Genomic DNA, 27,365 nt, shown 5'->3' with positions numbered 1-27,365 from the left:
CCCGACTCTAGTCTTTGAATCATGAAAAACATTTATTTCTTCCTTAGTTGGGCATCTTCAGCAATACATCCTGCAAGACAAACTTCCAGCAGCAATGACATACAATGACTTAAGACAGATACATAATTATAATTTTTTTTTCTGATTAGTTATCACAAACCTAGACCAAATTATTTATATAGTTAAAATTATTAACACAGCTGTGAAGTAGTGTTCTATGTAGAAAGAAAGAAAAGGACCAGGAGCTTAAAACAGTGAAGTAATGGCAGATATTGCATTCTCCACCTTCTCATGTACACACCACTAAAAAATTAGCTAGCAAGAAAAATACAAAATTTAAATTAAAAAAACAACACCAAGATATATTTTGTTGCCTTATTTTAGTACCTGAGCACCATACAGCAATAACAAGCTTTCTAAGCATGTAAAATCAGCAGCTGAAGCTTAAATTTTAGAAAATCACTGTTGTACACACAAAATCACATCTGACTACTCTTTTTAAAACCTTAACAATCCAGTTTTATCAAAAGAAATTGAAAAAGGAGGTACCTGGTTGGTGTCACTACCTCCAGGGTTAGCAGACATTTTAGAGAAAGTACCTCCTGTGGTCTAAGTCGTAGACTGCAGATAAAGGATGGGGCTCAGGACTCCACTGGACACAGCTGAGAGCTATTCCCCATCATGGAGCTCACCTGGCACTTCTTTATTATTACACGGAACCACAAGGAAAGTACTACATTCTTACGAAACTACCATGAAGTCTGACTGATAATAAGGGGTCTTTGAGGCTCTTTTTCTAAGAGTCAACTCCTGTCAGTCTGGATTTAGGGCTTAAAATCAATGCAATATGTATTTTGAAAGCATAAACAAAAGGTGGGACGTGTATAGATTCATTAAGTGCATTTAAAGCAATTTCCTGGAAATGGAAATTTTGTTTCCTGTTAAAATTTAGGCTCTTTGTGTTTTAACTGCATATATTGTTATGGATTCAGCAAACAGGAGATTGAAAATCATTCTTCCTCAATGTGACTTCACACTTTTTCATTCATGGAATTCATGCCTTGAAGCACAGATTTTCAATACCCTGCTATTTTTTATATATATATATATATATTCCTACAATATAAATGCAGTACTATATAAACTCTGAAATTTTGACTGCTAATACCTGTAGCTAATAGGTCTGAAGACAGCATATATTTAAAAAGACTCCAAGTAGATATTTAGACTTAATTTCTCAATTATACTTATTATTAGTGACTTCTTTTTAGGCTTTAAGGTAATATAGGCAAGAGAAAAACAAGTCTCATCAGATCTTTTATGTAGTAAAATAATTCAAATACTTAATATAACACTGCAAAATAAAGTGACTTTAAAGTTCTCTTTTTTTTAATAGTTACTTTAAATCTTAAAATACTTGAGGGTTTAATTTTAGATCAACAGTTCTACTCATTCTACTGTTTTCACTAAAACCTGTTAACTAAGTGAGGTGCTCTGCAAATCTACCTTGCTCTGCCAACCTCTGCACTACCTGGAAATTGTTACATGAGGAAACATGAACATATCCCAAAATTACAGACATCGAAACTGCACACCTGAAAAGTGATAGCAGGGAGTATGCATTACATTGTTTAGCACAGGTTAAAACCACATGTCTGCTTTATTTCTAAAGCTTTTCGGTAGGCTTCTCCAAAGGCTTTTTAGCAAGAATTTTCAATCACTATTTTTCCTTTAACTTGATCTTGAGTTTGGATTCTGGTTCTGGAATCAGTTTTAAAGTGTACATAATTCTGGCAGAAGCTTTGCAGAACCTTTTGGTGTTTTGAAAATAGGAAATAATATTAGAATTATTTAAGATTTATACAAGATTTGAAATGCAAACTTAAAAATACAGCCCTAAACTACAAAGGAAGACTGACATCTATGCAGAGCCTTCTTCAATATTCAACTATAAAGTGATCAATCTTCTTCAGCTATCCTGCTCCTCAGAGGAAAAGGTAAACTTGCTGACACAACAGTGAATAGAGAATTGTTTGGGAGAAAAGCACGCCTCAGGGCAACAATAGTTACCTTTCAGTGAAGCTTTTAACCAGGAATAATGAAACAGATTTTTCATGCTTTTTATAAAGGCATGCCAGATAAATTATTAATTCATTGCATAACTAATTGCAAAAATCAAGTCACATATGTAACTATCATACAAACTTAGATCCCAGACAGGACCACTTTCCTCCATCCTGGGCTTATCTATTTAACATACTCTGACTGACCTTCCTGTTGGTGTATTATGCCATCCATCTGTATATAGGACCACCAGGTGGAAGACCTGTATGTCCAACTTTTATCTATGCTCGTTACAATGAGGAAAGGCTGGAACTGTCAAGTTTCCTTCCAGGACATGCTCCCAAAAACCACAGCAATGTGCCTGCCCTGTGTATCCTGGAGAAACTCACCAGCACTGCTGTTCCCCTGCCCATAAGGCTAAATTAAAATAGGCAAGGCTATTTTGGTGTGGTTCCCCAGGCCTGCTTCAGCAGCAGCACCAGAAAGGAATAACTTTGAGCAGCTGCACCTAGAATATTTTCCAAAGTTAACATCATACAATACAGTCTGCACCTCAAAATACAAGATAGAAAACTGAACTTCACCAACCTAGCTTAATGACTGCAGTAGAAAGCAATGGACCTTACTTCAGGTACTCTGTATGTCTCAATGAGGGCCTTAAACAAATCATATTCTATGTTTTATTTATTGTTTTATCAAAACAATCATATTTCTTTCCTGCCTATTTCACTCCAAGTTTTGCTCACAAATCAGCTCTGACACTTGGTGCTTCCAGAACAATTGCACTAACTAAAATCAGATTTATATTATCACTGCAGTGAAACCAGTAATACCTGCTTGCATAACTACACTTAATGAACAGTTACTGACAGTGGTAGCCGCAGCAGTTTTTCAATCAGTATCACAGTTACAAGTGTGTCACGGCTGATGCTCCAGCTCCAGCCACAAGTGTCCCTCTCAGCAAGAGGAAACTCAAGAAACCCCTACTCCTGGGCCTTCATTCCCTCAGGTGTGTACCACTGTAGTTCACTGCTTGGGAACTGGGTCATGGCCACTAATCTGGGTGAAAAAAGAAATCCCTTCTAATACAGATTGGTTTGTTGTGTAACTGCACAGCTGAGAATATGCTGCAGAATCAAGCTCAGAGGGGCTACTTACACTTAGCACTACCTGAAAAAGGTTTGCAAGGGTGTGGCATTGACTTGCAATATGCTCATGTTGTCACTGAAAACAGAAACAGAAACAAACAGAACAGGCTGCACCATTACCAACATCACTGTACTTCTGCCTCTATTTCTACAGCTTCAGCAGAGATGGTTGAGAAGCCACTTCAGCACTGAAAAGGGAATGGGATAAGGCAAGTTTTATGCTCCTCAAAATGATGGTTGTCTTCATCCCTTCTAGGACAGGGCCAGACACTGGGAGATGTGTGACATTCAGAAGACCAGGGGGAGAATGCCTTTGTCCTGAGAAGGTAGGAAAGGAAGAAGCAAGCCTTCCAAGAAGATCAGTTTTCTGAAAAGGGGATAGCAGGGAGAGGCCAATTTGTCCTCCTACATAAATTTGAAGTCATCAGCCAGCCCAAAACAAAACACAAAAATATCACAGTTTAATAGTGCCAGGAGTCCTAGCGCTGGCAGACCTCTGTTAGTACAGTAGAAGACTCATCCACCATTGCAGAGCATCAGATGTAAGCTATTAACAAGCTTAAACTCTCTGGAGAGTCCAAAACTTTCCAAAGTTAAGAGCTTGAGTTAAGAGTTGCACCTTAACTTGCAATATGACATCTGTAGTTAAACCAGTAAAATATGTGCACAGAGACTCCATCTGAATAAAAGCAAACTTATCTGAGCAAGAAATGAAAAGGGGATACCATCTTATGCTGACTGCATAGGTGAGCAGCACTCTGGAAAACACAGAACACGTGTACGTCTATATTTAAAATATCTTTACATCCTACTGAGGGTTGCATCGTTATCTATAAACAATTGTCTACTTCCAGACTTTCAAGCTCTTTTCTTCCCCCATCGGATTGTTTTTCCGCAAATAGTGCGCACCCTCCAGCTCGGCATCAGAAACGCCTGGCGTGTGCTCCTGCTGGAATTTAACAAGAGGTAACACTCCGGCACACCGCGTTTACAGGTGGTTTGTCCATCCGCATTCCTTCCCCGGACGAGCCCAAGGCCCGCGCCCTGCTTCCCGCCCGCTTTCTGGGGGAACGGGAACCGGAGAGGCTCAGCCGCCTCCCGCTCCGGGCAAGGGCATTTCCTCGGCCTCGGCTTCCTGGCACGCGTGGGAAGCCTCGGCCCCCGCGGGCGGGAGCGCGGCGGGGCGGCCTCTCCGCCGCGGCCGCTCGGGCACCGCGCGGGGCTGCGCGCCCGGGGCCGCCCGCGGGGCTCGCTCAGCCCGCGCCGGGCCCCGACGGCCCCGCGGCCGCCCCCCGGCCCCGCGGGACTCTGTGCGCCGCCCCCGGCCCGCACACCCCGGCCCGGCGGGGAGCCCCTCACCATGGCGGCGGCGCGGTCCCTGTGCCTAGCGGGACGCTCCCGGCTCCATGCTCCCGCCTTCGCGCCAACTCCCGCGGCCCGGCGCGCGGCGCTGCCGTCACGGCCGCGACGGGCGGGGCTGAGGGGCGGCCGGGCCGTGCCCCGGGCCGGGGCCATGGCAGAGGCTCCCGGGGAGCCCGGCTGCCTCCAGCGCCGGCCCCGTCCCTCTGGCCCCCGTGGCCGTTGGTGTGCGGGCGGCAGCGGCCCCTCCGTGCGGCGGGGGTTTAACCGCAGCCGCGGCCTCGGGCGCTGCCCCGGCGGGAACGGGAGCGCTGCAGCAGGCGCAGCTCGAAATGGAGCCGCGTGTGCTCGGGCACCTCCGGCAGAGCAGGCGAGCCGGCAGGCTGAACTGGGTGAAAACAGACAAGAAAGCAGTGCCAGGCCTCCATGACTTTGGTCTCTTTATAGAGCACTGAGGCAAATACAGCACCCAAAACAGGCGGGCAGCCGGGCCCGGGTCAGCGCAGCACTCGAAGGCGTTTCCTGGTCATAAACCTGTGATAGTCCGTCCCCTCCTTCCCGGCTGTGGGAGCGTCGGGCTCTGGTTCTGCTGATGGTATCTTCTCCGTGCGCTAAGGCTGGGGAAAGCTCGGAATTTAGGACTCCCAAGAGAAACCGGGGAACTAATGAACGCTGTGTCTTCTGCTACTGACTGTTTAATTTTCTAATTAATTTCTATTTAAATCTTTTATATTTACTTCCACTGAACGCTGGAAGGAAATAAACTTGGTCAAGCCAAATAAAAACGACTCCACTCTCAAATATTGTCTGATCTTTAGATTCTGTCAGCCTCCTGAATTGCTAATAATTGTTGGACCTGGAGAAGAATGAGGAAGACAAACTGAATTTGTGACGTTAAAAATATTGCCAATGATTTAGGAGACCCTTTAAAGAAAACCAACAGTACAAGAGCAATTTGTGCTTGTCTCATACTGCAATCCTTAATGCTGTCACTTGTGTTCCCTCTGTGTTCACTGCCTAATTGGTGGCATGGTGTCGTTCCAGATAGCTGGTAATGATACCTATCACCATTCCTGTTTAATTCTTGAAATTGGACTTTTAAGTAATTGTAAGATCTTGTTTGTACAGAAACTGCTATCATTCTTTCATGAAAACACGATTAGGTGGGCCCGTGTATCTTCAGCATTAGCATGGCTTGTGAGTTTGGGTTTCTGCATAAGGAACACAGCAAGTAAACACAGACCCACACCTGTGCTTTTTGGCCTGTTTTGCAAGGTATTCCATAAGCACTCAACATAATGGCTATGCAAACAAAGCTGATACTGCTTTAGAAAAACATCTCCAGTGATAAGTTTGTATTTACATATTGAATTCTCATTATGTAACTTTGAAAGCTGTGCATATTCCTGATACCAGAACTAAAGATCAGTTAAAATGGCTGACATTTATAAGAGCCAAACTGCACAAATAATGCTAAAAGAATTATTGCAGGTGGTTATCTCTGTTTGTAGTTGATAAAGCTACCTAGAGTAACATCCAGCAGAGGAGTATCTGTTTGTGGATTTGTGACATCTTCATGTTTCTTGGAAGGCAAGAGTTTAACCCTTTATGGAGACATCAGACTAAACACCTGGAATGCCTGCAATTCACTCCTGAGTATGGTGGGAGACATAGGATACCTCTGTTCCTATGTATGCACCTATGGAACCAGTGGAAGTGGGAAAAACCTTGCTCCACCACAAGAGAGAAAATGGAATACTCATTGCATGATGGTGTGCTGCTTTGCAAGATAAAATCAAGGCAAAATCCCTTCTGAGTCTATAATTGATCATAGGTTGTGTTTTAAAGGCCTATTAACCAACTAAAATTACAGCTTTTTAAAAGTAGACAAAGTACACTTGACTTCACAACTGTATTTACAAGTATGACATATAATTTTTACAAAATTCGTATTGTTTTCTACCTTTCTGAAACTCACAGACTATTTGGCTGTTTATGCTGGGTTTTTTTTCCAAAATACATTTTAAAAAGTGAGATATTAACTCTTGAACTTTTTTTCCTCTATGTAGTAAGCCCAGTCCTACTGTTAATATCATTAGTGAAGACTTTGTCTTGCTTATTGAGGTGGTTTATAATAAGAAAATTAGATTCTCTAAAGTTGAGAAATAAAAAAGAATCTCTTATTTTTGTTAATATCTTGGGGTTTTTTATTTTCACATTTTTGTATATTGCTATGTAAGACTTTTGGAACTGAAAACAACCTTTTAAGTGAAATTTCAGGTTAAAGTCTGATTTTTTTTGTAGAAATAATGGGCATTAAAACACTTATTTACTAGATGGTAGTCTCTATTTCAGAAGAATCCCTTAAGGAATATTTTTCTTACTAGACTCTCTAGTAAATTAAATTTTTATGTCATTGTAGAAGCAGAAATTAGCATTTTATTACAGATGAAAAATTCCAAAAATTCTTCATAAAACTGTGGTGTAGTTTCTATTTACACTAGGCTTTCTATAGTATCTATCACAATTATGTTTCTTCTCTAAAGACTTGATCCCATCTCAAACAGTTGTTGCTGTATAAGGTAAAGATAAGGGATTTGTGTGACGCTGTTGTGGGCAATGACATAAGTTTTGCTTCTTTGAACGCCTAACACTAGTAGAGCTGAGCAGCTGATGTTAATGTAAACATTACACTAATTCTGAGTGAACTTTGTCTTTAGGTCTTTTTCTTCATTTACATATCTAGGCAGAATGAATGTGTCAACTCAGATACTCAGCCTAACGTTCAAAACTCTCTCCTTTCAACTAATGTGTTCAGCATTTCTGTAATCAAACCCCAGATTTTCAACCCAAAACCCGAAACAGGGAGAGTACATATTCAAGAATCTAGTGAAAAATTGTTTTCTTCATTTGACTCACATGCCTTTGGCAAAGGCAAAGAAAAAAAGGAAAACTGATAAGTAAGAATTGAACTGAATGATCATTAGGCTTCCTAGCTATTGAATCTGTATCAGCAAGTGTCCTGGAGATTTCAGCTTCTCCCAGTCTTGATTCATTCTGAAACCAGATTGATTAGGTGCGTGGACAGAGGCAGGAAATCCCACTGTGCAGCATCATACTGTATGATGTCCTCATACAGCATCAGGCCTGGAGCCTGTCCTGACTCTGCCACTTGAGCCAGTGAATCATTCATTCTCTCCCCCTCTTTTCACACCCTTACTTCCCAATAGCCCCTGCTCACATCAACTCACTCTTCTGTGCTGACTGCTTTCCAAATTAACAACAGTCATGGCATTTCCTTTCCCCAAGTCTTTGCTCAGGTAATGAAATCCTCCTTCCAAATTCAAGTCACTATATCACTGATGATTCTCGTCAGTTAAACTGCTTCCTCATTAACTTCTTGAAGTTAAATTACAGCCCAAACAGTTAAATATGACCAAGCAGTAAGAAACTGGATTCACAGAGTCTTGAAACATTGAAACACTTTCAAACCTTGATTATAACATTCTCCCAGTCATGTCAACAATAAGGAAAGAAGTACAGTTCATAACCTTATACAGACAAGCGTCTGAGAGCACCAGTCCCTGCTGCACCTTGCACATCTGAGGCAGGAGCAATGCACTGTCATGCCAGTGGTACAAGCACTGCTGGATTTAGTGGGATGAAGCCTGTTGTCTTTCCCTTGCCCACAGACTGCCCATGGGGTTACAAAGCTGCTGTGGCTACTTGGAACTCAAGCATCTGGTGATGATGGTGACTAGCTGCTTTAGAAGCATAGCGGCATTGATAACGACTTGTATACATGTTTTTAAATGTCAAAATAGAAAGATGATGTTGAGGCAATAACTATCAAACAGCATTTTAAATGCTGTTCCATAGAACAAAAAAGGAGCATGTCAGTATGTACCGTAAACCAACTTTGTACAGTCCCTGTCTGCTCCTCTTGTTCCCAAGCTGCCTGTATGTGGTAGGATCTTGGCTGAGAAATGTAGATCAGTTACTTCAGGTAAGAGGAGAGGCTCATGTTGGATGTGGGGCTACCCCACCACCAGGGACCTGGAGTGCAGAAAATCTCAGTGGGAGCTTTTATCTTCATCTGTGGTGAAAATGTTTTTTTGTAAAGGCTCTGCAGAGAAATGCTTACAAACGTGGACATTTTGTTGTTTATCCTAAAAATAAATAAATATTCTTCTATTTGTAATAATTAAAGGTATATGTCAGTGGCATCCTGCAGTGCTGTGAGCATGCTCTCAGAGGGAGCAGAAGTAAAGCAACAGTAGCCCAGTGGTGCATCTGGACTTTCATGTCCTACCTGGCAGCAGGGTGAATTCATCTGAGCAGAGTCCTCTGCTCCGGTGATAAATTGTTCCTGTGTTCAGATTTCAGTGCGTATCTTTCTTGCATGGAAAGTTACTTCATGCTTCTATTTTGTTCCTAAAGGCTCTTCTGCAGCTGTGGTCACACAGTTTCTATTACCATATGGACACACTTTATATTACTGTACCTCAAGAAAAATAAAAATGACAGGCATCAGTCTTACTACATTGAGTAAATTGACTATATCTCAAGATACATACTGTTGCTAAACAAGTTACAAGATTAAATTATACTGCAAAATTCCTCTATAAATATTTGCTGTACTGATGCTCCAGCTGTGTATATGAATTGTTAAATTAATCAATACTGAAATTGTATAATTCAGGGCTAATTGTCTTGGCTAATTGTGTTTATTTGAAGAAATCCAGGAAAACTGTGTAAGAACTGGAACAGTCCCCCTTTTGATCTTGTACTGCTGCTGTATGTAGTGTTGTACAGAAAACTTATATGTAGGATAGAAAAATGGTTGTATGTGTTTGAAAGAAATATGCTTTGTGTTTTTGTATAGTTTGTTGGATGTGTGTATGTCTCACATTCACAACAAAATTTCCCACAAGTCCAAAAAGAGTTTTTCAGCAGAAGGAGGTTGTTGGAGCAGGGTAGGACGGAGGAACCATGCACTGCCCTTCCAGCCATCCAATGACACAGATCGGATAAATCTCCTTTAAACTGGTGATTAGCTAGTGTGAATTGTATTAATGTTTCCTCAAAATACAACTCCACAAGAAATAAAAGATGTGATAGCTTCTTAGATCCTCTGTCACCTATATTATCCCGCCTGGATGACTGACCTTTAAATGATGATAAATTAGTTCCTGGCATTTCTGTTGTTCAGGCAGCCTGCAGTAAGAAGCCAGGTAGGTGTCTCAGTGGCCACACAGAGGCCACCTCCCTATAAATTACACCATTCTCTGACCCGATCTACGTCTCACAGTTCAGGCTAATCATTGACAGGGCTTTTACAATCACAGGCTTTTAGGGAAGCTTTGATAAGACACTCCAGCAGCTTGTGGCAAATGAAGACTGTCTGCCCAGCGTGGACTCCAGCAAAAGAATGGAATTTTTTCAGCATCAGTACAAGAAACCTGATATTTAACACCAGCACTATAAACTGGCGTAATGTGTGGCCAACGACTGGAGAAGATTGTTGCTTTTTGGACATTAGTTTTCATAAGGATGGTTACTGGGCTTGCTGGAGAGGGAAGATCTGTGTGGAGAAAGGACTCCCACCTCAGCCCCGTGAGTGAAACACAGATGTTTTTATATGACACTTTCCCCAAAGAGTTTCTCTGGGGTGTAGGGACAGGAGCTTTCCAGGTGGAAGGCAGCTGGAGGAAGGATGGGAAAGGTTCCTCCATCTGGGACCACTTCACCCGCTCAGAGTTCAGGGATGCTGACAGCACAGGCACCTCCACTGACAGTTATATCTTGTTGGACAAAGATTTGTCGGCCCTGGATTTTTTGGGAGTTACTTTTTACCAGTTTTCAATTTCATGGTCAAGACTTTTCCCCACTGGAGTGGTAGCTACTCCCAATGAAAAAGGGCTTCAGTATTATAACACCCTTATTGACTCTCTACTGTACAGAAATATTTACCCTGTGATTACACTGTACCACTGGGACCTGCCCTTGATGCTGCAAGAAAAATACGGGGGATGGAAAAATGAATCGATGATTGATCTCTTCAATGACTATGCCACGTTTTGCTTCCAGACCTTTGGGGATCGTGTTAAGTACTGGATTACAATCCACAATCCATATTTAGTTGCTTGGCATGGGTATGGCACAGGTATTCATGCTCCAGGAGAGAGAGGGAAAATAAGAACTGTCTACTCAGTGGGACACAATTTGATCAAGGTACAGTATAATAAGATTTTACAAATTGATTTTGCACTGCTGTGGGAAATAGTAGGAGGAATTGGTCCTGTGATCAAGGTTTTTTTAAAAAATTACCTACTGTGAAAGCACTAATAGCTGCTAGCTAAGGCAGTCTTTCTGTTAATCCTCACTTTGATCTTATTGCTTGTCACAACAGCTAGCTGACTCAGTAACCATTTGTTTTAAAGTGCTTGTTTATTATTTTATTTAAATTAGCTTTTACATACAAATTCTAACTATTAAAGAACATTTATTTTCTTTACATTTAATTAAACAGATTTGGCCATGCTGAGATGACTATTCTATTAGTTTAAAAGAAAATTGATTTGTATTTGCATATTGAATCAATTTTACTGGCCATACAGTATGTATATGTAAATATGATTGGTTCTAGCTTAGTAAGATCATACTGCAAAATGTTTGCTTCTACACTAGTAAGGTTGGCACTTCTTGGGTTCAGAAGAAAACAAATGTCCTCTTCAGTACTTGAGAGTTTCAAATTATTTCCATGAGGTACGGTATTTTTTGTATCTGCCATGCTCAAAGTACTTTGCAGAGCAGGTCACTATCCCATCTCTGCAGCCAGTATAATTCCCCTGCTGAGACTATTCTTAACTGTCGCAAAGAGAATTTTTCTACAACTTGCCATACATGTAATTAACAAATAAATCTGCATGGGTTTATCCTACAGAAAGAAATACGCATGTGGGAAAAAATTATTGGCCAGAGTAGTTAAAATATTCTGCAACTGACAAATTCTTGAATTTGCTCCTGGCCTTGAACCTTTGGAACATATTTTTCAAAAAAGTCACACTGCAATCAATAGAAATTTTACACACAGAAAAGTTGTTAAGCATCCTGAGTCACTCACTGATTTCAGACTTAGCAGAAGAATTATTTAACTGTACAGATTTGTGAAGCATCTCAAAGAGAACTGATAACAAATCATTTTTTTTTTATTTTCAAGTGCTATTTTATGTAGTATAAAAGATACCATTTTTGATTGCAGTATTTCTTGCCTTCATTTCTGATTGTGACAATCAAATGTGGAGTACCAACTAGGGAGTCTCTGCACATTCTGTAAAATCCATGTAAGCAGCACACCGCACACAGTGAGTGATATGCCTCTGCCAAAGAATCAATTGGATTTTCCAGGAAGCCAAGCACAGCTGGGTCTGATACACAAATTACTGACCTAATTTTCTCGGTCAATATTATTTGTCTCTCAGACTTGTTTTGATAGTTGCTTCTTATTCTAGAGTATAAAATAAATCTCTTGGATGAAAGAGTTAAGGAGACTTTCAGCAGAACACAATCCTTTAACTACTGTTTTATTATCCTTAGGCAGAAAATATTTTCCTATTATTTACACTTCTTACAACCCCATGAACATTACCTAAAGTATTAACAGTTCTAATACTTTACAGAATTTACCACTGTAAAATTTCTGAAGATTTTAGTTTTGAGATCAATGAAAGATCTCAAATTTGTGGAGAAGTATTTGAGGAACTGGAGTCTTCTGGTTGGGGTTAGAGAAGGAATGGAAACTCTTGAGCTACCAGTGGATATGAGTCACCTCTTCTATCTTTAGATATAATTATTTATCTCAATAAACTGTAATGCAAGCCAGCCATTCCACAGAAGTCACAACTGGTACTATATGTTCCAACTAGCCAGAATCTTTCTCAAAGATTTTTGTGTGAGTTTAAATTTTCAGTTCATTTTGCATTGTTGACAATACAGTATTAATGGAATGTATTGATGCACAATCAGGATTTGTGTGCTGTGAAATATCTCTCCTTTTAGAATCAAGAAAAGTCATAAGATTCTCTCTTTCCAGAGATTTCACATGGGTTTTTCTTTCATGACCAGTATATACTGGTCTGTTTCTCAGACATTGTATTATGGCTACCTTCTAATTTCCCACTGCAAACCAAAAACATCCCAAAAATAAAACATCAACCAAAATGTCAGGTTTTGGCAGTGTGAGGCAAAACCTGTTAAAGCTCTTGAAAAGATTGCCATTTATGTCATCAGCTTTAGAAAGAATGACATTCTTGTTCATGTCAAGGTTTCATTTTTGGACGGGCTGTTGACAGACAAGGTCCTCAATGCCACCCTGTGCACAAACCAGGTCCATCCATTAAATATGCAGAGCAGGAAAAACAGGTCTGTAATGCTGAAATTAAGCTAATCTGGCTACCACACTGTTACACAGCAATTTTCTGAAAATCACTCTCAAGCCTTTTTGTACCATCTTTGGAAAAATTAAATGAAACTCTTGCAATAATCTTTTAGTTTAATTTCCTTCTGTATTGTTGCAGTCATGGTGTTATCAGAACTAATCACTGTTTATATACAGCTTTTATGTGATATATGAATCATAACCTGAAGCTAAGTTTAATAGAATCACAAAAACAATATAACAAACCATAAACCTCTGCTTTTTTGGACTTTTGATTATTTTATATTAAGAATAATTGGAAAGTTGCTGGAGATCTTTGTGTCCCTAGAAAAGGGCTAAAGAAATTTCTCTTAATTTTAAATTATCAATTTTATTGTTTTCAAAAGTAATACAAAGTCTTAAAACCCAAATGATTGGCTGGCATATGGAAAAGTTCATAGAATACCGGGCTGGAAGAGGACCTCAAGAATTATCTCCATGATGACATGTATTTTAGAACTGATTAAAAAATTATCTGCTTCCATGAATGAATTCATGTAACTAGGCAGATACTGATCTTATTAAGGCTTTCCAACAAAAATAGGGTTGGTCTGTCTTCATCCAGCCCCAGAGCTCTGTGTGTTGGCTGGCACAAAGCGTTGCTGATGTTGAATCACTTCTTACCTGCTCCCCTCCAAGCCTTGCATCCTGCTAAGGGAATGCCCCAGACACATCTATTTAAGAGACATCCCTGCCTTTTGCACAGGCCTTGCTACTCCAGATCTATAAAGAGAGGTAGTGAATGCAGAATCAAAGGCTGCTGAGCAGGGTGTGCTTAGGAGATTTGCATTGGGAAAATAATCCAGAAGAAGAATTTCAAATTCCAGTTTTAAAAAATTTCAATTTTAAAAACGTATTTGCACGTCACTGTGTGTTCTAGTCATACACAGAGGGTAATCATTGCTGCTGACCATTTTAAAGGACTTGATACTACCTGTTGGGAAATGAATCTGAACTTTGATGTTTTTTAATTATTAATTTCTAAGGGATTCTCTTAGACAAATATCTCTTCAATCATATGGTCATTATGAGTAATAAAAGGAGCATGTGGAATCTTATACCAGATGGAGGGTGGCCATCAAAAGTGCATTTCTGTTCTTCCTTAAAGGAGACTGCACTACACAAAGGCAACATCAGAAAACAATTAATGATAACAGGTAACTTGCTATGCAACATTTGAAAGACACACTAAAGAAAATAAAAAAAAAACAAACTATGAGCTTGCTCCTGAGGCAGATGTCATACTGAAGCAGAGAATAAAAAAATGGCACACAGAAAAATTAGATGGATTTCTTTGATTAATCAGTAAAAAAATCTGACAAGAAGCAAGAAAATTCAAAGCAGACAAATCATTGTGGTGGGACCTATGTGAGATGTATACCTGATATATGATTACCATTTTGTCTATATCTAGTTATGTTCTTCTATACTTGGATAGAGGTTTGTAAATATCACAAGGGCAGACCAACCTGTGTTCTTTTCCTCCTCTGTATCAGTGCCCTCCAGGAGGTTCTGCCTTTGCTAGCTGGCAGAAAGGGGCTTTCTTTTTTTAATTTTATTTTATTTCCTGTTAAAGATTATTCACACTCCTTTCCGTCTGACAGAAAAGCCCAGGAGAGAAATGTCCAAATGAGGTCTCCTTAAAAAATGTCTTCATCACATACTTGGATAAAGTAACAAATTCACTTTCAAGCCTGGTGTCTCTCTATAGGTCCATGGCAGATCAAGTCCTTTTCTGTGCCCAACTGCATTACTCCCAGCTCTTGCATAGATCTCACTATGCCAGCATATCTTAGTGGACACTGTTGACTTTGGGATCTGTGGATGAGTGTGCCCTAGGAAAGTCCTATCTATAATTCATTCTCCTTAAAAACAAATTTCTACTTCATGAATGAGGAATAATTTTTACCTCTATGTCCTACAAGACACTTCCTTCCCCCAAAGGAGGCTCCTTTCCTCAGGATGCAGAAAGATGAAACTACACCAGCATCTGATTTTCTTACAGGAGGAGGGAAACCTGTCTCCATCACGTATGGCTCCAAGGTAGACATCAGAATCATCTATGCTTGAAAGTGTCTTTGCTGGAAGATTTTTGAAATAGTAGTAGCCATCAGTGATGATGTAAAATTCAGTATTGATTCATAGTTTTTTTATTATTTGCTATTTTCAGGTTAGTTTTCTTGAATTTCTTGGTAGTCATTAGGGAAAACACCATCCAAATGCAGGACAGTTAACATACAGCAAATTTGACAGTGAAGCCTCAGTCCTTCATAACACCCTCTCAAGAAGTATAGTCACCTGCATCCTGAGATGTAGGCAGTCCTTCACAAGGATTGATATTCAGTTTGCAAAATAAAGGGTTTATTTCTGCTTTAGCTCTACTGACTATGGGGCATCTTCACCACAGACCAAAAAGGCTTTGAACAGAAATACACTCTCCAAATATGCCGCACATCGCTGCCCTTCTTCTGAAGTGTAACATCAACAGACTCTACATTCTAGTTCTTCATGGTTTAAACACCAAACAAGTAAACAAAAAGCCCAAATTATTTTATTGGCATTTTTTGAATTCTAGTTTTCCTAAATGCTCTTGATTTCCAGCACACTAAAATAACTCCATACACACCTGACATTGTTTTGTATACTCATTGCTGTTCAAAGAAAAATTTCTTGACTGAAGTATCTTAAGAATTTGAAGGTATTGCTATTTCTATTAAAATCTCTTTGCATAGGCATATGTTAAATTACAGGATCAGAATTTGAAGAAGTATGAGAGTAATTAAAAAAGAAAAAAGACCAATACTGTTGTGTTCAATTTATTAAGTTGACTTTTCCAGCCTTTTTATGGGGTTAATACTAACTGACATAGCACTCTCTGTGGCTTTCAAGACTAGGGAATATTTTCTACATTAATACCAGGAAAATATGCTGAAATTAGTGAGTCATACCTATCTAGAATAAATACCCAATATTGATCCTACTTTGTGTATTTAGCCTTGACATTTGTCCTTGCTCTAACAAGGAAAGTGAAAGATTAGGGATTAAACTCTAACTGAAAAAAGATTAGTCAAGATTTACTGAAAATACCCGATTTGATGTATGATATGACTTTTAAATTGATGTTTGTTTCATATCTGGTCTTAGAAAACAAATGATATGAATCAACTGATTCTATTAACAATAATTTGCATTTAGCAAACACCCTCTATCTGAGAATGTTAAGCTTCTTTACAGACAATTAACAACTCAAAACAGAATTATAGGGAAAAAAATTATATTGTGCATACTATGTCTCTAAAACCCTTACTGTAGACAGTGACATGTTTTTTACAGTAAGAATTAATCCTCAGAATTAAGACATCGGTGATGCATACAAATTTGTATATGAGGATTCTGTCTTGACTCATATTAAATGTACTTATTTATACTTGAGGTCTACTCCTCTAGTATTACACCTGTGGCTGTGTTCTCTACTGTACACATTATTTTTAATAGTAACTTTATTTTCTTCTAATCACCTTCTGAAGATGTATATGAATACGAGTTATCCCTGACTGGCTTTTATATGTCAATACCATATTCTAATTACTTGTTTTTTTGGCAAAGCCATCTTTCTCCACTTCACCTAGACAAGTGTGATTGCTATGATTTACCTGGTGCTGTTGTCATGGCACTGTGCATTATACAGGTGAGTGCAGTGGGGGGCTTCTTGTTAAGCCAATGCAGCCATATGCCTCTCGTTCAACAGTGGTGTTTGTGGGCTGTGTCTGGAGGAAAAGTGTAGAAACCAGGTGAGAAAACACTAGAGGCAGAGCACAGAGTAACCAGGGTGGAGGGACTTTCAGGAGAGAACAGTGAGGGCAACCAAAGAGATGGCACTGGCCACTTTAATTTTCTGATGAGGCTGCCAAGAAATCCATTTTATATTACTTAAACTCTATCTTGCAATTTGCCTCATGAGTCCATTTTTGATGGCTTCCCTCTTCAGCTACTGAACCTGCATTTCAAAGGTTAGTGTCACTTTATCAGTATTTTCAAAGACAGACCTTGAACAAATGTTACGAGCGTGACCTTAGAAACCATAAACAGCTGATACACAAAATTTCACAAACTGTAATTCTTTGGTACTCCCCTGCTTAAACAAATACCTACTTGACATCAGGCCTTTTGCAGTTTTTTTAAACTGTCAAGGCTGTGTGTTTCTAGATAAATTAACTGAGGTAACTAAGGTAAGCAGTGCTGTTTGGCTTAGTAATGATGACAATCTAACTCAGCACTCTGTTTCACAATGCTCCTAATGTTTTTTCTGGGTGCAAACTGTTATTTTCTTTCCAGCTTAAGAGTATAAAGCCACACTACAGGCATAAGGTAAACCCTGAGTTACTTGACAACCCTTCAGCTGAGCGAGGTCAGCTCCCCTCCCCTGGGTCAGATCACCTGATGTGATTCACGCTGCAGTCCAGAGTCACTTCTCTCTGACCTACCTGTCCTGTTTCCTTATAGGACTTTGACAATGGTAGTGGTTCCTCAGTCTCCCATGTATTTCTGGTTTTGTGTAAGTTTTGTCTGCTGTATGGCCTTACTTAAGCAATTAATGATGTGACATTTGAAGCTAATTGTGATGTGTGATAATGCTGCGCTTTCTAAAACACGATGATAATCAGAAAAGTGGTATTAAGACGTGATACAGTGCAGTGGCCATTTCAAAGAAGAAATTAACTAAAATCCTGAACAAAATTCTCACTTAGAACTGTGAAAGTTGACATTTGAGTTCAAACTTCACAGCTGGGTTTTTTACATTTAGGGATTGTGCAAATACCAAAACTTGAACACTTGCTCCTATGACTAGGCCAAAATAAAACAACTAAATCCCAAAAGGAGGGATGGGGTGCATGTGGTTTGATCAGAATGAGTTCAGGTAACCTGCGGAGCACAGAGCAGTTAGTATCACAGAGTCACCACTGACAAATGAAATATCATATGAGATGCATAATTGATGGAATAATTGTAAAGATGGTTTGAAATTTTAACCATATCAGGAATCACCATTTGACAGAGAAAGACTCAGATGGGACTGGCTAGATCACAGGGTTCAAATCCCACTGTTAGAGCTGTTCCAGAGTGTCCATGTAACAGCTATTCTCATCCCTGGTGGGATCTCTCCTGAAATTTAGGCATATGTTAAAAGACAAAAAGCCACAGCCTTAACGTGTCATAGGAACAGCACAGGAGTTACCAAGCGCTGCCCTCATCCTAAGGAACCTTGAAGAGTAACAGTGACTGTCCTGTGCAGGGTAGTTAATGTGCCTTAACTGATACTTCCATATAAGCCTGCAGTGACTCAGATGGAGCTACCTGCCTCTCAAGCTGCCAGCGCATAGAGACTTTATTAGAGTTACAATTCAATGCTATTTTTCTCTCATCAGGCTCATGCAAAAGTTTGGCATACTTATAAAGAAAACTTCGAACCCTATCAGAAGGGGATGATATCCATAGTATTGGGATCCCACTGGATTGAGCCTAACAAACTGGAAGATGAGTCAGACATTGCTAAATGCCAGAAGTCTATGGAGAGAGTACTTGGATGGTTTGCTAAACCTATCCATGGGGATGGTGATTATCCAGAAGAACTGAAAAATGAATTCTTGTTTTTGCCACGCTTTACCGAAGATGAAAAAAACTACATAAAGGGAACAGCTGACTTCTTTGCTTTTTCCTTTGGTCCTAGTAACTTTAAACCTCCAAACACTCTACCAAAAATGGGACAAAATTTGTCACTCAATTTGAGGGAAGTACTGAACTGGATTAAACTGGAATACAACAGTCCTCGAATCTTGATTGCAGAGAATGGCTGGTTCACTGACAGCCATGTGAAAACAGATGACACCACAGCCATCTACATGATGAAAAACTTCATTAATAAGGTTTTACAAGGTTTGTACAGAAATTACTTGTTGGATTTTTCAGAGGGCACTTTTGATCATTTGATATTTAACTCTGTAATAATTTAATCTTTTTTTCTTTAAAGAGATAGTGGTAACAAAGTTAATCATTAATTATTTATACTGCATGAGTACAAGTCATGGATCAGGATCTACTGGTGCTAGGTGTTGTACAAACAGAAAAAACCCAGAGCCCCTGTCTCAGAAAGCTAAAGTCCAACATCCACATTGGTAGGGTTATGGTTTCCATTCTCAAATTATTACTCCTACAGGACTCTAAGACTCCACCTATAGTAGGCACAGAAAAACCTTAAGATCTTCTTCTGTGAATGTCACTCCTGGTTAACACAGGTTAACTCCTGACCTTTCCTACCTTCACCCCTTGTTTCTGCCCCAAACCTTCCCTTTGTTTTTCAGGAGGCTTTTCTCATCCTCACTCTTAGACACAGGATCCTGACCTCTTTCTGCCCTCTCCTTTCACTGTCCCTGCAGACAATGCTACAAACATACTCTCACTCTGATCCTCCAGATCTCTACCTTTCACCTGCCTAATTTTTCTTTACCATAAAACATATGTAAAATAGTACCTTTTCCCCTACCCATTTAAACTGCCACAAAATCTCAGCATGCACCATCTCAAGTACCACAGCATCTTTTGCCCTGACAATTAAACTTACCCCCATCTATTCAGTATGCTTCTACAAACAAAAGTGTTCTCAGTTGTCACTTACTCTGTCCCTAGATGTCTGCTCCCATTTGTTCAGCCTTCCTCATTGTGGACATCAAGTACTCATCTTTACTTGCAAGACCATTCTAGCTTATCTCTTTATCCTCTACATCATTCTCTTCTTCTGCATTTTGCAATGGGTATTTGCAGACATTTTTGTACTTTCTCCTGTGCTTTCCCTAATTTAGAAGTTGCTTTCTTTGAAAATACATGCCATTGTATTGCTTTGTTACATTTCCTCATCTCCTTTCCAGTATTCTGACTTGACTATCAGCTTCTCATATACTCACATTGCAAGCTCTTGGGCTTTCTGGTTTCATCTGGCAACTAGGAAAACATCCAGCTGGACTATGCTGATGCAGCTGGGTACCTTGGAACTCTGCTGCATCAAGACCTGCATTGTGTAAAACTGCTTTCTGCTTAAGTTGCAGCCTGGTTGTGTGACTAGGGCAAGGAAGTTCAGTGGAAATTCAGAATGATGCAAAATGAAAGACAAAATGAGGCTAAATGATATTGGGAAGGCATGAACCAGAAAACTTCATCTTTATTCCTTGGCTTAATAGTGTGGTGGACTACAGTTAAAATATGACTTGTACACCTGTCTGTGTTAAAATCCTCAGCAACCCTACTTGGTCACTGTTTTGCCTTGGGCATTCCAGCCCTCAGAAGGTTAATGTGAAGAGTTATCCCCTATTATTTCCTAGCTTAAAGCTGGCAACAGGCAGTGAACATGACTGACCATGGAGTTTGGACTTTTCTTCCAGGCTGCCAGCTGGCATGAGTCTAAACGAGTAAAAAACATTGTGCTTACTTGGTGTCCACTGAGAAGCTGCTTTGTAGGTTCTGCTGCCCTTCCTGAAGAATCAGGTTCCACATCTGAGATACGTATAAAAGATCATATCTAGACTCCTTTGCAAGAGGGATGTTAAGATTGTCTGAAGAAATCAGCATGCACTGCACCCATTCTGTAACTAAATCAGTCTCTGGGTTAGTCAACCCAACTTCTCTAAAGTCATTAAGAGTCCCATGCCAACAAAATCAATTTTTCAATTTACAAGCTGAGTAGACATTCCCAAATGGTTGAACTTGCAGACATCTTTCAAATAAACGTAGCGAGTTTTAGCTTCATAACAAAGTTACAAACCAGATCAACTGTTCCTCCCTTTATTTTTACTCATGATTCTCTAATTTTACTGGTATTTTTTTACTGACAAACTGTCAAATGCAACTTCAAACCTGGATGTGGTATAATATTTCCTGTTTGCTCAGAGAAGAAATAAAGCATCCTACAGTAATTTAATTTCTTAAGGAATTAGTGACAACTTTTTTTCAGTAAATAAAGACTAAGATGTATATGTCAGTTTTAAAATGAATTACAGTGGGTCAATAACCCTACAAATGTTGAGAAGACACTTATGATTTTCAAAGCAAATAGCCCTTTCTTATAAATACCCCTTTATATAGGGTACTAAATACAAGATTCATGGATGTTACCTTCTCTTATGCAGCTATTAAATACGACAACATAGATGTGTTTGGTTACACAGCCTGGTCCCTCCTTGATGGCTTCGAATGGCAATATGCTTACAACATCAGGCGTGGATTGTTTTATGTGGATTTCAAAAGCAAAAAAAAGGAAAGAATTCCCAAGTCATCTGCACTTTATTATAAACAAATCATACAAGAAAATGGCTTCTTCCCAAAGGATTCTACCCCAAACTTGCAGGCTCAGTTCTCCTGTGACTTCTCCTGGGGTATCACTGAGTCCGTTCTCAAGGTAAGCATAAAATATTAATAGGATCATTGATCATCAGTGATCAGCAACTTCAACTTTGTGAACGAATGACTGTATACAGCACATTGCATTCAAGAATTTCAATGCACACTGCCAACAGAAGTTAAGCCATATTTGCATTGCTTCAATTTCATGTGTTTCCAGGTTTTCAGGTGAGGGGGTCATGGGATGCTGGCTGCTGCAGCAGCAGCAGACTGCTGCAGGAGCCCTTCCAGGCTCAGCCCTCCCACTGCTTGCATCTCCATGTGGCAGATCAGATGAGGAAATTTCAGACCAAGAGGTTGATCCAACCAATTGTTACTGGGTTATTTTTCAACCAGGGGTTTCCAAATCCAGTTTGCAGTGTGGCCATAGGGATGCTTGTGATGGCCTGATGGAGAGAGTAACAAAGGGCGGGGACAAAGTGATTGTGCTGGTGGCAGCAGAGCGACCTGCAGGCTCCAGGGCTTGTCTACAGCAGAAACAAATTCCTGGGCTAGGCCTGGCTCTAAGTGCCACTTAGAGAAGTGGGTAAGAAGCCATTCTTTAAAAAGACACATAGCACAGGTGAATATAAGCAACCTTGAGGTTTTACCATCTGAGCTCACATTAGAAAACAGATCCTATGACCTTTTGTCCAAACTGGTTCCTACAGAACTTATTTATTTTTCTTCTATTTCGGCTTTAAACTCAGTAAATAAGCTAACTGTATATATGGCCAGTGTTGGGATACCCTTCTTGTCATCACACACAGTCCCACGACAAATATCAGCCTCAAAAAATAACAGCAAAATCCCATAATTTAAACCATTCACTGACAACCATAGGGGAAAAAAAGTTAAGCTTCTATATATCTTGTTAATATGCAGCACAAAAAAGTACATTTTCTTTAAAGGAAAACCAATCTAAATATTTTAAGTCCACTATATTGTACTTTGAAACCTACAAAAAGTATTTAAAAATTGGAATATAAAAAAAAAATGTGCTATTCAGAAGCTTTTCAACTAGTAGGAAATAGAAAAGACATAACTAAATGGTACAAGCTGTTTGTGTCAGATTACTGTACCTCAGTTTCACAAGGCTGATCACAGCAGCAGTGCCAAAGTAATCCATGCCCGCCTCTTACAGCCCCTGGTGCTTGTTGTCACTGCCCACTCTCCTGGCAGCTGCCTGAGAACTGCTGTGTGCATGACCAGAGTGAACTTCATGTGTGTGAAAATATGTCATGCATGTAGCCTGGTGGCAGGACAAATGCCCATGTGTAATTGAAAAGAAAAACGTGCAATTTTGATGTTTTTCATATGGAAAGGAACAGAATGATAAGATGACCACTAGCACAAAGCCCATATAGGTGAGTTGGTTACCCTCTTGCCCCTGGAGCATCTAAGGAGGGCCTTCTGACAACCAGCACGAATCAACAGCTAAACACAGGCAGAAGTGCAGACTACAAGCAGGTATTATGTTCATTCAATTAAAACCCATTGTAACACATTTTTATTTTCACAGGCAGAATTGGCAGCTTCCTCACCACAGTTCTGTGATTCCAGCTTGTACCTCTGGAATGTCACAGGAGATGGGCTTCTGCACAAAGTTGAAGGGGTAAAGCTAAAAACCCGACCAGCACAGTGCACAGACTTTGTCAGTATTAAAAAGCAACTGGATCTCCTGGAAAAAATGAAAGTCACCCATTACAGATTTGCACTTGACTGGTCACTAATTTTACCCAATGGAGATTTGTCAGTGGTCAACAGGCAAGTTCTTAGGTATTACAGATGTGTAATTAGTGAAGTCCTGAAACTCAACATTCAATCCATGGTCACCTTGTATTATCCAACTCACACGTACCTGGGCCTGCCACGTCCTTTGCTGCAGACAGGAGGATGGTTGAACCAATCCACTGCCTATGCTTTTCAAGACTACGCAGCTTTGTGTTTTAGGGAACTTGGCGATTTGGTTAAACTTTGGATTACAATAAATGAGCCTAACCAGCTAAGCAATGTCTACAACAGGAGCAGCAATGACACCTATCGGGCAGCACACAATTTATTAATAGCACACGCCATGGCCTGGAGAATATATGATGAGCAGTTCCGGTCCTCTCAGTATGGCAAAGTGTCCCTGTCCCTGCATTCGGACTGGGCTGAGCCTGCCAACCCCTTCTTTGAATCTCATTCAAAAGCTGCCAACAGGTTTCTTCAGTTTGAAATAGGCTGGTTTGCCAATCCCATATTTAAGACTGGGGACTATCCAGCTACTATGAGGGAATACATCACCTTTAAAAACAGAAAAGGCCTCTCATATACTTTGTTGCCATCTTTCACAAGTGAGGAAAAGCAGCTTGTCAAAGGTGCAGCTGACTTTTATGCACTGAATCATTTCACCACCAGATTTGTGATTCACGAACCTCGGAATGAAAGCCAGTATGAATTTGATCGTGACATTCAATTTCTGCAGGATATCACCTGCCTGAGCTCCCCTTCTCGTTTGGCGGTGGTGCCTTGGGGAATGCGCAGTGTTCTTAGATGGATCAAAAAAACTTACGGTGATATTGACATTTACATCACAGCAAATGGAATAGATGACCCTTCCTTAGACAATGATGAACTTCGAAATTATTACTTGGGCAAATACATTCAAGAGGTTTTAAAAGGTGAGTACATGACAGATTCAAGTTCCCCAGAGCCATTTCCATGGCTCAGACCCAGGCATGGCAAGTCTTGCCCTGGACAGAGTGAGCAGTCCTGGTTCAGATGCAGGAGCCAGCAGCACTGACCCCCTGAGAGGCCCAACTCTGCACTCACACTCAGGGCAGCTATGACACAAAGGAATAGCATCAAGTGCCTTGCACAAAACGCAGCTACAGCTGCCTCCAGTTTAAACCATCTCTGGGCATGCACATACAGCAGCGTAGTTACTCAGAAGTTATTAGGAGATGGCACTTCAACTCCCAAGAGACGATTAGTATTTCTTCTCTCTAGAGAAAGGCAAGAGCCTCCTTGCTTGCTGAACTAGTCATTGGACAGGAAAGTGCAAGCAAGTCCACAGAGACCTGGAGGGACATACAGAAGAAATACAGCAGGGCACTAGCAGCACCAGCTGCTGTTGAAGGGAGAGTCCAGTTCTAGTTTTTATTCCACTGCTTTTATCTGAGCACATATGGGAATCTTCACTTTAGAGAAAAACCAGTAAGAGTTATGGAGTACAAAAACATTCAAGGCAATCATCTTCAGCAACCACTTGTTGTATGAGAAATGCTGCAGGGACCTCATCCCTCCCCTCCCTCTTCCTCCAACCAATCATTTAAAAAAAGCAGTGAGATGAAGGCTACCAGCAAGGCCTTGGTACCTGAACAATAGAGGCAAAATAAGATTTGGAATACATCCTTGGCCTCACTGTTCCCTACTGGTAAGCGTTAGAGAGATCCTGATCAGGGCATGGGGGATTCAAAAGCTTTTCTGAGGCAACTGATATCAAATTCAGTCTAGATATCCTGGTTTCTCCTCGCTAGGAGTTAATAAAAAATGAGACAAATCTTGCTCATGGCTAAGCATGGCTTCAGATTACTTTTCGACACGAAGAAACAAAGTGTTCTCTCTCCATACTTGGCTTTCTCAGTTACTACAGGACTAATGAGCATTTGCTGACTTATTTTCCATGTTAAGTTCATACTGTAAGCAAAAAACCAATACATTATTAAAGGAAGTTATTAAATGAAAGGGTTGTTTAAAAGGCATTTCATTACAGTATTCCCATTTTAATTTTCAGAGACCATAATACTTTACAGCACTCATAAAAAGATGCCCCAATTTACATGTTCTAATCGGGGTCACGTTTCCAACTATGCTTACTGCTGGCACATGACTTCAAGGCCTGCTATTTTTAAGTATTTTCACCCAGCATTTGGGTGCAACAGTGTAACACAGAGCCACACACTCTGCAGGGAGGAGCAGCCGAGTTTGAAGGAGGGCAGGAATTCTTGGAAAGCTACTCTCATGGCACCAATGGGAAGCTGCTCCTGAGTCAGGGCAGATGGCTTCAGTTAAGAGCAGCATCTGGCTTTTCCCAGGAAAACAAACTTCCAGCCAGCTCCAACCCTGTCCAAATCCAATTTTCATGGGGTAGGTCCAAAAATTCCCAAATCATAAGGATTTTTTAAAAACAGTAAGGCACTGTTCCCACAGAACTGAGACAACTGAGTATTAGAAGCAGTAAATATTTTATAAGTACACTAACACTTTGTTTTGGTTTCTTTTCCTTCTCAGCCTACTACATTGACAAAGTCAAGATTAAAGGCTACTACGCATTTAAGCTGACTGAAGAAAAATCTAAACCCAGATTTGGATTCTTCACTTCTGATTCAAAAGGAAAGCCTTCAATAAAATTTTACAATAGCCTGATAAGCAACAATGGCTTTCCTGCTGACTACACAGTCTGTGGCCCCTCTAGCCATGAAAAGCAGTGTAGCATCTGCTTGTTTATTTCTCAGAAGAAGCCATTAATCTTCTTTGCCTGCTGCCTTTTCTGTACCCTCATTTTGCTTTTAGCTATTATTTTTTTTCACAAAAGAAAAAGAAGGAAACATTTTAAGGCAAAAAGCATCAAGTGCATCTGTGTCTCATTTTAATAGGGAGCACAAGCTCACTTTCAGTGAGACCAGTCACTGCATTCTACAGTGGATGATGCCACTCAAGACAACGGTGGAAAAGCGCTGAGTCACTCCAGTCACACACCCCCAAGCATTTCATTCAAAGTAATCACTTTTACAGGAAGAAGAGCCATGGCACTTGTTTCTGGTGAAATTACTTTTTGCCACCTACTGTACATAGAAGACAACTTCATCTAAAAAAAAAAAGAATTATGACTCTCCTGTGCCTTGGAATAACTTTTAAAAGAGATTTACTTGCAAAGAGCAACTTTTGAGAACTGATATGCACTTTTGTATGAATAAATGTGTCTTGTGATGTGTATTCATGTTATGTTGTTGAGCATGAAACTACAGCTGTTAGGGTTTAGAAAGTGTTATTAAACCCACACACCTTCAAGTAAGTACACCAGCAGGAATGAAATACACCAGGCCAGCTTCTGAAGATACCCCAAAAAGAACAAAACCAAGTTAACTCCATTATTGACCAACAGACATCCCTTATAGATTGGGTGAAGTAATTTTAAGCAAGTGTAACTGAAGACAAACCATATACAATCACTATTTTTCATCTCCAAAATGGGGAAGCCATAAAAATTTTTACTGGCAGAGAACATCTAAATAAATAGTAACTATTAACCCACTCAGTAGTGATGAATGTAAATTGTACTTGTCATTATACGTGGATCTTCAGGCAATTTTTGGCATTTCTTAACACCCGTGGGATGCTTTAGCAACTTGTTGCCAAGCTTGTTTCTGCACTATCCCCGTATTTTGTATTTTTTTCCAAACTGAATGGAGTAAGTGACAATGTAGATTATACTATTGCACAGAAATAGTACAACCTCCCAGTCAGATGTTGCTACATGGCAGTGTATCACCAGATAAACACAAACCACTGCTGGTGAAACTCAGTGATACACTCTGACTGACCTTTGAGGTCAAGTCCTTTGTTTTCTTAATTGAGCAATAAAAATAAAGCATCATATTTTCAGACTGCTGCATCTATCTACACATTTAATTTAAATGGTCTTACAAATCTAGCTACTGATTTCAATTTTGTTTTTCATCTACTTCAAATTCTGTCATCACAAGTCTAAGGCTTGAGAAAAGATGTGAAAGAACATTGGTCTCTCCTCTGTGAGAACAGTGCTTTTGTTGTTTCTTAATGCTGTGACTCTCATTCAGTCTGAATGAAGTTTGATGGTTTGAAAACCCATTGGTAGTGGG

General features: G+C 40.0%; 2 protein-coding genes across 5 annotated transcripts in view; one reads left to right on the top strand and one right to left on the bottom strand.

Annotated features, from left to right (window-relative positions):
* The window catches only part of RFC1 (replication factor C subunit 1), a 37,865-nt gene extending 28,807 nt beyond the window's left edge, over positions 1 to 9,058 (bottom strand). The window contains exons 1-2 of one of the 4 annotated variants that reach the window (XM_058837123.1): positions 8,884 to 9,058; positions 4,572 to 5,188 (exon numbers count right to left, since the gene is read on the bottom strand). In XM_058837123.1, coding sequence (XP_058693106.1) covers positions 4,572 to 4,727 — 156 coding nt within the window. In that variant the 5' untranslated portion in view covers positions 4,728 to 5,188; positions 8,884 to 9,058. Of the gene's footprint in view, positions 1 to 3,937; positions 4,162 to 4,571; positions 5,599 to 8,883 lie in introns of those variants that run through there. The other 3 variants (XM_058837124.1, XM_058837125.1, XM_058837126.1) reach the window with 3 other exon arrangements.
* Positions 9,059 to 9,941: 883 nt separating this feature from the next.
* On the top strand, positions 9,942 to 27,341 carry KLB (klotho beta). The gene is made up of 5 exons (XM_058837127.1): positions 9,942 to 10,805; positions 18,477 to 18,984; positions 21,228 to 21,496; positions 23,000 to 24,143; positions 25,756 to 27,341. The coding sequence occupies exons 1-5, from the start codon at positions 10,068 to 10,070 to the stop codon at positions 26,115 to 26,117; spliced, it is 3,021 nt and encodes a 1,006-aa protein (XP_058693110.1). The 5' UTR covers positions 9,942 to 10,067; the 3' UTR covers positions 26,118 to 27,341.
* The last annotated feature ends 24 nt before the right edge of the window (positions 27,342 to 27,365 follow it).

The sequence above is a fragment of the Poecile atricapillus genome, chromosome 4 (genome assembly GCF_030490865.1).
Source record: "Poecile atricapillus isolate bPoeAtr1 chromosome 4, bPoeAtr1.hap1, whole genome shotgun sequence".
NCBI classification, from domain to species: domain Eukaryota; kingdom Metazoa; phylum Chordata; class Aves; order Passeriformes; family Paridae; genus Poecile; species Poecile atricapillus.
This window is presented reverse-complemented; position numbering and strand designations above follow the sequence as displayed.

What these genes read in the sequence shown, in the direction of transcription:
- KLB (XM_058837127.1), top strand. Translation starts at nt 10,068, where the DNA reads ATGTGTGGCCAACGACTGGAGAAGATTGTTGCTTTTTGGACATTAGTT. An exon ending in TGGGACACAATTTGATCAAG is followed by an intron (nt 10,806 to 18,476) that starts GTACAGTATAAT and finishes TTCTCTCATCAG; the next exon opens with GCTCATGCAAAAGTTTGGCA. An exon ending in CATTCAAGAGGTTTTAAAAG is followed by an intron (nt 24,144 to 25,755) that starts GTGAGTACATGA and finishes TTTCCTTCTCAG; the next exon opens with CCTACTACATTGACAAAGTC.